At 33.3% G+C, this 10,856-nt stretch overlaps 1 protein-coding gene across 2 annotated transcripts; it reads left to right on the top strand.

The window, feature by feature from the left end:
- Nucleotides 1–2,015: 2,015 nt before the first annotated feature.
- LOC104896729 (uncharacterized) lies at nucleotides 2,016–8,246 on the top strand. Of its 2 annotated transcripts, XM_048646668.2 has the most exons (4): nucleotides 2,016–2,236; nucleotides 2,354–2,470; nucleotides 7,832–8,027; nucleotides 8,146–8,246. In XM_048646668.2, exons 1-3 carry the CDS (start codon nucleotides 2,120–2,122, stop codon nucleotides 8,009–8,011), a joined length of 414 nt encoding a protein of 137 aa, XP_048502625.1. In that variant the 5' UTR covers nucleotides 2,016–2,119; the 3' UTR covers nucleotides 8,012–8,027; nucleotides 8,146–8,246. The 2 variants fall into 2 exon arrangements, with proteins under 2 accessions (XP_048502625.1, XP_010681822.1); XM_010683520.3 differs by lacking the exon at nucleotides 8,146–8,246 and having other exon boundaries at nucleotides 2,017–2,236; nucleotides 7,832–8,125.
- The last annotated feature ends 2,610 nt before the right edge of the window (nucleotides 8,247–10,856 follow it).

The raw sequence follows: 10,856 nt of genomic DNA, 5'->3' as shown, positions 1-10,856 counted from the left end.
AGGAATATCTTTTTAAGAAAGAGATTTTTTTTAGAAGATAATAAAAATCCTTTTCGATTTTTAGAAAATTATTTTTAAAGGCAATATTTTGGTAAAAGGATTTTATTTCAGTTTTATTAATTATAATACTTTCTAATTAAATCAGATTTTTGATTTAATGCTTAAGTGGTTGCTAAAATTAAGGAAGCAGTAATATTTCCATCTCCCACGTTCAACATATATCATGGAGATCATGGGTGTAAAAAGGAATGTGTTCCTCTAGTTGAGGAACATCATGGGATAGTGTTTTTACCACTAACTCATGTTTTACTCCCACGTTCTAAGTAATCACTGCTATAAATACTAATGTCTAATTAAGTTCGAATTTGTGTCAGACCAAGTGATTTAGTGAGTTTACAATAGTAAAGTGTCAGTGCATTCATTATCTCATAAAAGCCATTTGTTCTTTGTCTACTTACTCTATTCTACTAAGTTATTATTGATCATTGTAATTTTGGTTTTGGGGTAAGAGGACTTTGAGTGAAGTTTTGTAAGAGATAAGCTTTCAGTGAAGCGAGTTAAAGTGAGAAAAAATCAAGTGAAGTTGAGAGGGACAATTATGAAGGGAGCCGACAGCCGTTGTTCAAGAACTTGTGTTTAGGAACTCAAGGTGTGACCCGTGAGTAGATTTAGGTTATAACAAAGTTGTTTGGCCTAATTCGTGAAAGTGTTGAGTTTAAAACCCTTAGTGGTCGATGTTGTTTCTTCTTGTTAGGCTCAAGAAGTTTTTCCTTGTAAACATCCCTTGTGTTCCTTTAACGTGTTTCTTTGTTTAACTTTTACAATTTCACAAAAAATTACGTTTACTTCTACAATTACAATTCACCCCCTTTTGTATTGTTCCTAGTAAAAGAACAATGACATGAACTAGTTTAATAATGCCATAATTTACATACATAATGACATAAAGTACATCAATATATGTCATTAATTTTATTATTTTTACGTATCACTTTTTGTCATTTTTAATGACATGGAGAGTTATATTTATATCATTAATAATGCATTGTATGTCATTATTGGTTAATTATAAGTCAGTATTGGATGATTTTGTTATTGTTGTATTGCATGTCATTATAACTGCATTCAATGATATTTCTTAGGTTATTTATTTCATTATTAGTAATCCAATTTGTGTCATTAGAAGTCTAATTTGTATCATTATAACTTAAATTTTAAGGATATTATATGACAGTATATATATATTGTTTTGTTAATCCTATGTCACTGCAAGTGCAATATATGTCATTATAAATCCTTGAACTTTTAATGCAACAATGTAGATTTAATAAATTTTGCGTGATAGTCAGTTCATCTGATATCTAATATTGTGATACTTTAAATTCTTGTTTTCAAGTGCAATTGCTCGTTTCGAGGTCTTCTTCATTGAATGGTAAACGTTCTCATTTTAATAAGTTTCATAAGTTTTGTTGATGCGTTCAACGAATTATCTGAAGACGAATTTGTATTATTTTGCCGAGTTTCCAAGTCCAAACATCTAGTTTCTCCAAATTCTGCTACTGTTGATCGAGCTTTGAGTGAGTTTTAGGTTTTAGTTTTCTCGAGAATCGTTTTTTGAGTTCTCGAGCTGTTGTTTTTTCTCGGGCGGTACATTTATATTATTCTGAGTGCTTATGATTTCGCACATGTGCTACTTTGTTACGCAATAAGTTATTGTGTAACATGTTACACCGAAGATGCTTTCTTTACTATTAATATGAGTCCATTTGATGTAGCAACTGTTGCGACTGAGATTAATTAATATAGGACAAAGGAAGTATCAAATAGGAAACTTATAGCATTTTAGATATGAGCCTCTTCACAAGCTTTCGAGCCAAACCGGTGATGATTAATGCTTGGCTCTTCAAGATCTCGAGCCGAACACAAATTTGAGTCGAACCCGCATAATTTGAGTTTGAGTGAACCAATATCAAGTAGTTCACGAGCAAGCTAATTGACACTCATACGCTATAGTCGATACTACCGGGACTCGGGGGGAGAGTATGTGCCCTTCTAGTGTGGAACCAAAATTGTGGCTTTCCTTCATCCTCCCCGTACGTACAAAGAGAGATTTTTATCTATGTTTCAAAACGAACCTCTTTCAGTCGAAAAACAAAACGCAAGGAATAAGGGGGAAAAGCACCACTCTCAAGCCACAAGAAGAATGACGTGGTCAAACTTAGCTCCATTGCCGAGGGTAACCGCGTGAAATCAATTAATTAGCGATTTAATATTCATCTACATTTGATTTTAACAAATTTTCCATCGAAAACAATTTAACAGTTCCACTTTGTTTTTTTGTGTGAAATTGCAGGCGCAGATGCCTCGTATTGTTTGTAAGAAGAGAGAGAAAGAAAGAGATGAGCATCCTTATAAAGTCATCGAAATTTCCCCACCACCCAAACACCTTGGTATCCGTTGCTTTCCTCTTGTAAGTCCCATTTTTCCTTTTTTATTCTCCATTCTCCACCTTTTGTTAGTAATTTCTCGTTTGCTTAGTTTTTTTTTTTTTCCTTTTTTAAGGAGAAAAACATTAGTACAAGTCAATCAATCACGAGTCCTCCTGAGGGGAAATTTCTCATTTACTTCCAGAACTGTCTCAAAACTCCCAATTATTCTTGTTTGTGTACCAAAATTTAAGACGGACTATCATATAATGATAAATGAAAACAATTCCAACATTCTTTTTTGTTTTTGTTTTTGTACATTATGAGGATCCGTTTTTGAGAGGCTCCCGCAACTTGTTCGAAGTTTGAGAATCGGGTACATGAAATTCCACCACTGCGCATTCATGAATGGACTGATTTGCTCTTCAGGAATTTTTTGGTTTTTGAGCATTGTAGTCCAGGTAATCAGCAGCAGTACGTGGCTGGGGGGAGGGGAGGGCGAATTCGACGGGGGTGGTGGGGGAGGGGTGGGGGTGCGTGGGTGGGAGAATGTGGTGGTTGGGTGGTTAACGATGGGGCTAGGTGTTACAAGGTTAGGATTAGGGTTTAAGGGTTAGGATTAGAGGACTAATTAGGATTAGAGGTTAATTAGGGGTTAATGACTAACGAAAACTTAATACCGTTAGTCATTAAGGGCATTCCGTGAATTTTATTGAATATTAAGGGTACCTAGTGCATTAGAAAAAATTAGGGGTATACTCCATGAATTTTGAAAAATCACAGGGTACCTGGTGAAATATAATATAGGGGTTCTTATTGATGGTAAAGGGAAAATGAGAGAGAGTTTTGATGAAAATAAATAGGGGTTCTTGAAAGATAATATATGAGCCATTGTTTCTTATTTGATGGTTAATATTGCTGAAACTCTACATCATAGAGGTATTTTTGAACACTAGAGGATCCAAATACAATACATTTTAGAGAGTATTTGGTTTATATAATGGTATGAGTTTGTAACAAGGAATGAAATCAAAGTGACATAGGTTTGAAACTTGATACCTAATATCACGTGTTTGATTTTATTTGGGAATAAAACGTTTTCTTTTATTAATACTTAGAGGTATTCGTATGAGGGTGCGTTCTCTTCAACTTATTAGCCACGAACTTATTGGACCTTATCTGAACTGAACTTATTGAACCTGAATTGAACTTATGGCAAAAACGGTTAGGGCCTTGTCTTTATTGTGCAAATCAAACGCAATGTTCGGCAGGTTGACTCATACTGCTGAAATGTTTTCTTTCCTTAAGTATTTTTTTGAACTTTGAAGACACTTCTTAAATGTCTTTTCTTGTTACTCTCGTATTCTTTAATCGAAAAATATTAAAAGAGACGGTCTAATTTTAATATGAAAGTAGACCTAGTTAATAAATTGATTAAACTAGTCACCGAAAGAAATTAACCTAGTCACTATTGTGCTTATTCTCTTTTTAATATTTGGCTTATAATTGCCTAATTTTAATGTAAAAGTAGGCGGTCTCTTACAAAACAGACTCTTATTTTAATTTTCTCTTTCCAATGACTTAACTTGCTTTTTGATATTTCTTTTAATTTGGTAAACTAATCTTTTCTTATTTATACCATAAAGATAGAATACGAAATTTAGCCCCTTGAATAATAATGGATACTTGTGTATATTATGCTTCTACCTTAAATTTATGTAAATTATGTTAGAATTACTTTCGTGTGTGGGACAAAATAATATTTCAACCATTCTTTCTGAATAAATAACTTACTATATTAATGGTCAAAGTTGTGTGTTGAAGATATGAAAGTCAAAGTAGAACAATTAATTTAAATTTTAATTGTTGATTGGTTGGTATATGTAATTATATTTGATTTCTAAAATTCATTTTAGCTCTTGGATGATAAAGTGTGTTAATCTTTTGACTTAGTTCTACATTTCAAAATTGATTGTATTTGACAAATTTTTGGTTTGTTTGGTTTTCACGACTATTATGTACTAATCATATGACATGTAAAAGTATTTTTGTTGAAGAAACAACTATTGCTATTTTTGTTCAAATAAAACAAGATTACACTTTATCTTAATTTCCGTGTAAAAACAGAATCATGACTTATATTATGGGACGGATGGAGTATAATATAAACATATGCATATTTCCTTTTAGGGGGATCTTTTTTTTATTTTGTATCCGGCCCAATATTATTCAGGAACAACCTTGATATTAACCTTAGAAAATTAATGAATAGGAGCAGTGCCCACTTAATCTTGGCGATGAATGCTCTTTTTTTATTTTTTATTTTTTTGGCCTATACGGGGGACAATTTGGAGAGAATGGGAGAAATAAGGGTGTTTTGGATAGGGGTATAGCCATTGGTGGAAAGTTTAGTTAGTGTAAGATCAGGTTTAATGAGTAAAAATCAGTTTCAAACAGCTCTTATCAGAAAAATGATAATAGTTCGGTAAAAGTTTGATGAACACAGCGCTAAGTTAACTTATAGAACTATCTAAATTAGTGGGCTACTATTGTTTTTGTTGGTTTGCGGTTAGATTTTATCGTCAAATTTCCCTGCTTTGCCTATTATTAACTAAGGATGAAGTAGAAGGTAAGATTGAAACTGAACAGATATCATTAGTTATCTGGCTTCTGGCCTGTGGTGGGCAACAACGGACGGCATGGGAAAGGAACGGACGGGGTAGGGGAGGCAGCTTTAGTTTGTGTTAGTGATGGCATAAGCTTAGTTAGAGTTATGATAGAAATTGATGCTGATTGTGTAACTTATTTCTCTGTATTGTAATGCATGAAAAAGTACTCAAAAGACTAGCATGGGTTGGAAGTGCTAAAGCAAAACTGATAGTGAGTCAGGGAGATATCCTTGTGAGTAAATTTGAAGATTTTAGAATTTAGTGGATCGACAAAATCTTGAGTTTGTGTTTTTGTCTTTTGAGATGTAAAGCCGAAGAGCAAGCAGAAAATACTTGTGATAGAGGAGAGATTATGGTTGGTGTTGCAAGTGGTTGGAAGAGTAGCTTTATGTAAATAAATACGACACTAGAATCCATGTGGACAAAAACAAGGTTCACTCCGAGATAGGAGATACTCATAATACCTTCCTGTTTTAATATTGACTGTGCTGAAGCTCTGATTCTAGACATGGTTTTTGGTCCTAAGTTCATGTTGCTGGCCCTAAGCCTCGACTCTCGAGTAATTCAATCAAAAGTTTAAGTGCATGGTCCTGAAACTGAGTGATCCCAACTGGAGTGAACAAAGGGAGACCAAGTAACCAACCTTGAAAGAATGTGGACGATTTTACAATGAGAGAACTCTAGAACTATTATCTGCATGGATTTTCCTTTTAGTAATTATGCTGTAGATAGATTGCAATATTGACTGCTGTCAAGTCCTGATGTCCCATGCATTAGATATAATACACTAGGAGGAATAAGGTTGTCAAGATATTCACCTTTTGCAATGAAGAGCAAGTTTATTGTCCAAAATCTGTCAAAATAACAAGGTTGAAAGAAAGAAACAAAGAAAAGAAAACAAACTCGAGTTGCCTCCTGGAATAAGAATTTACTGAAAGTTGTTCGCTTGGCCTTTACTAATAATCACTTCGACAGGATCCCAATACCTTTTCAAACGCAACCACACATATATCATAAGGCAATACTCAATTTAAGGGCATGCATCAAGATTAACAAATCTTTTATACGTGTGAGGAGGATGCCTTAAATAGTAAAAGCTCAAAGAATAAAGGGGGCATTAAATGAAAAATGTGAAGAATCCTCTCCTAGCTCCTTAGATGAGAGTGAAATCACTCAATAGTCATTTAAGGCATATTGGATTGCTCTATGGTGCTTTGAGGGATAGGTGTTTGGCCCCTTCGATAAGCGCAAATAGGAACATGCACCCAAGTGCATGTAGAGGATGATACACCTCTATTAAACGACGTACTTTTAATATTTTAAGAGTCCATGATTTTAAGAAAAATGTTGTTATGATTCCTTAAATCTTGCAACTTATTTTACCTTTTAAAAAAATGGTTGTTGGCAAGATTCCTTTTTTCAAATTTGAATTTAAAAGGTATGTTCTTTTAATTGAAACTAGATGTTCATTTACAATATATTCTTTTCGTTACGACCTTCTATAATTGGAGATTTGCATATTCTTTAATATCAAATTGTGTGTTCTTTCTATCTTGAAAAATTGTTTAAAAACGTTCATGTTCTTTTATATGAATGGTATATTATTTCGAGTGTACAATAAGCACTGTACACCCTAGTGAATAATCCATGCTATGTTCGATGAGAGTGCATGCATAGCTTATCGATATTGACTGCAAAACTCCTATGGCTGAGTTTTGAGCCAAGACCCGTGTTTATTGATCCCTTTGTGATGGGACACTTCTACTCTCATAGTTAAGGAGCTATTTTGCTGCGGTGATCCTCACTGTACTTGTCTCATGCTATTTAAAAGCCATAGGAGGGAATTAGAAGACTTCTGAATCCCCTTGTGCATAAAGAACAGTGATTTGTCAAAGAAAAACCTCCACAATAAGATTAACTGAAGAGTTTCGTAGCAGTTAGGACCTTAGAGATTCGTACTTACAAAGAAAAGCCACAAGCCTGTGTCCCAAGTTGTGACATCACATGGTGGTATATACAAAGGGACATTGTCATTAATAAGATGTTTGATGCTATACCTCTTTCTGCAAACAAAAAGTAATACTTGCTCCATTCGTATAGATGGCATTAAAATTTTTTAAAGCGTCCCAGAATAGGCTGCTTTTTAAATTTAGTATGTTAAAGAAAGTAAGAATTTTCCCATAGTACCTTTAAGATAGCATAATTAAGAGGTAGACTACATTGGTCCAATGAAAAGGTAAAACATTGGATCCTGAAGGATGATTAATTGATTATAGCATTGAAATTTTGTTCCTTACGAACACCCAAAATCAAACGTGGGTTATTATATAGACAGAGGAAACCAGGTGCTTGGTCTAAGTCACTGGGTTAGATCCTGCCTGGTCTTTCGTTTGGAATTTCCAGACTGGGTTTCGCCTGCGCGAGGTTTTTGTCTGGTAGAGTCACTTTGTGTACCAATATATTTATTCGGTTTTAGGGGTTGCCGGGATGGGACAATGGGGTGTTGGGTTGTCTGTGGTTAACTCTGCATTAATATCTGTAGATGGGACAGAAGCAGTGCTATTTTTCGACTTATTAGTAGGCCTGCATTGAAGAAATCTTAATATTTCTCTCTGTCATGTTTCATTACTTTGAGCCGCATTTATAGTTGCAGTGACTTGAATGAATGTTGTGTTTGATGGGATTCTTGTGTTGTTGGTATCTTATAACTGTTCAAGTTCTGATTTTTTCTCACAGAACCTTCAGTGTGGGGAGAGTGTGATAATTGAAGGACAAACATACACAATTTCAGCTGTTACCCACAAATACCAACTCCGGAAGGGAAAGTATGAACCCAGTGAAAAGAGGCTTGATGTAATGTCCACTGGAAGATACATTTTGAATTTGTATCTTGAAAATTTGGTGCAGAAATCTTGATCTTTAAAAAATAAAGGTACTATGAAAAATGCGTATAATATTTAATTGTCGATAGTTGTAATTCCTTAGAAACTAATTAGAGTCTTCAATTTTTAATAATAAGTTTTTTTCTAACATAGTATTCCTATGAATAGTGATGTCTATGTAAATAGATTATGATGTGTAATGCTGGAAGCTATGCTATTCAACGATTGCGTCCTTTCCTGAATGATAGATCACACGTGATTTCGGTGGTTTACGGGTCTGTTCTTCTCAACTTATTTTCAATTCAATTTAGCTCAGTTCAGATCAGCTCTGGACAATACTTTTACTCTGACATATCACTATTCATTTCAGGTTAGTTCAGTTCAATTCAGCTCCGTACAATACTTTTACTCTCACATATTACTCGTCATTTCAGTTTAGTTCAGTTCGATTCAATTCAGTTAAGTTGTTTTATGCCGAAGAGAACATGATCCGTATACTCTTTTTTTTTTTTTGAAACAAAAAAAAGTAGGCTAGTCCTTTATCTAAGGTCAACCTAAAACATCCTTTTGAATGATGAAAAGGAAGTAAAAGTCAGAAAGTTCAAACCAATAATGGAGAGAACCACAATAGTGACCTTTGTGAGACCGGAAGTCCGCCGCTTGATTCGTCTCCCTAAAACAGTGGGAAAACGTGACATTCCCACCATAAGCCAAATCAGACTGGGCATCCTCCACTAGAGCATTAATTTCCCAAGGGATTTTCCACATCCTTCGGAGAGAATGGATAATAGCTAGATTATCGCCTTCTACGGTAAAGTTCTTAATACCCGCAGCTAAATCAAAATGAACTCCTTTTCTCATTCCTTAGTCTTCCGCCACAAGAATAGAGTTATTATGATTAACAGATATGACACCCATAACAACAATTTCCCCCGATTCATTTCTAATGATGAAACCGCGGGAAGCACTACCATCTTGTAATTTAGATCCATCAATGTAACACCCCGATAATTCTCTCTTTTCAAAAATATCTTTTTAATATAAAACATAGAAAATTATCAAAACATTATCGCCCATGTGACAACGTATCGACTTATTCATAATTTTGTAGCGGAAAACATATATAACTAAAATTCATACTTTAATATAATAAATAAACAAGTGCTTAAAACCAAACACATTATAAATGTTAACTTCAAACCAAACTTATAATGTGTTCCTACTAATTTAATAGATAAAATAATCTGTTACACAAGCTCTTTATTCCCAGATCCCCATGATACAACATCTGCAAACTTGTAGATGTCAATCATCTGAAAAAATCTGCTCACAAAAATGGGTCATCACATGATCAATAAGGCAAAGCCATGATCAACATACACAAACAAAGCACGTAATCAACCAAGCTGAGTACTACATAGTAATACATAAACATTCTGAACATGATACTAACAAATAATAAGCAGGGATAAATAATAATATAACAATTTAACATTCTGCAGATAACTTTTACTGAACTAAACTTTAACTATATTTTTATTACTATAATGGAATAGTTATTTGATCTAGTTATCTAACTAAAACATGATTTCACCTAGAAAGACGAAATACGGACGCGACTGTGTATTCCAGAATGACCTGCGATATCGAGGAATCTTTGAAAAATAGGAATGGTGATCAATCCGTCTCCCAAAAAAAGCCATGGGCTACCACCATGTATTCCACTCCTGATTGTCCAACTTCAGACGTGCACCAGTCTAAAGTTTATTACTATCCAAGTTACACTTTACGTGATTTACAATTTATTACTTGTAATAAGCAATATATATGATATATAATCAAACATTCACAACTTTATTACTTTTTATCTTAGGATTATATAAGTGATCATACAACTTACAACCCAAGATTAATTCCTTCTTTATTCCAATCTTTCTTATTTATTGAACCTAGCCAACAACCAACTTACCTTTCAAATGCATAATTTATCAACTTACCAAATAAGACACACATTCTTCATAAAGTAGTGAAAATAATAATACAAGGGAACGCATGATTCAACTCAAAAATATATTAATTCCCCCATGTGCATTGATAACTAACATTCCCAACCAACATGCTTGCATCAATATTCCATACAAACATATTATTCAACTCATAATCAAATCTCATAATCAACATGTTTGCACACAGACATTAAACATGTAAAATTCAATCATAATAAAAATCACATATGAGCTTACAAAGTTCCTATACATGATACTACAACTTACCCTTCCTAAAATCATGATACTACATCACATAACACATAGGTATGTACGAACCTTGTGTAAACAAATTGGTAGACCACCTTTAATCACCTTAAAAATCGCCTATTGAATATATTCCGCCTAAAACAACCAATATAATTCAAAGTCAATACTCCAAATAAATTCCAGCAACTTTAAGATACTTTAAATCCTCTTTAAAAATACTTGAAAGTTGTTTTTACCATTAAAACTTTAGTTACTTATTTTACCTAGCATAATACTACTATACTAGTCATTAAAATCCATAAAACTCCATTATTAATGCCCTTTCTAAAATTCCAGCAACTTATAAAATTTTAAAACTCTCCTTAAACATACTTAAACATGCTTAAATTCATAATTCAAATCAATTTCATAGTTTATAACATGCTACTATGATTTTTCAATATTTAACACCCTAAAAATTCATGCTTTGATAATTGAAAACTCAATCTAAATATAATAATCAAATCTAAAATTTTATTCTTTTAATACATAATTTATATAATCTAAGATTCACCATTAAAACAGTAAATTAAAGTTATTAATCATGAATAGTACTAAAAAATACATAAAATACAATCTAATTTA

The sequence above is a fragment of the Beta vulgaris genome, chromosome 6, assembly GCF_026745355.1.
Source record: "Beta vulgaris subsp. vulgaris cultivar EL10 chromosome 6, EL10.2, whole genome shotgun sequence".
Lineage (NCBI taxonomy): Eukaryota > Viridiplantae > Streptophyta > Magnoliopsida > Caryophyllales > Amaranthaceae > Beta > Beta vulgaris.
Note: the sequence above shows the minus strand (reverse complement) of the source record. Positions and strands in the feature narration are given on the sequence as shown.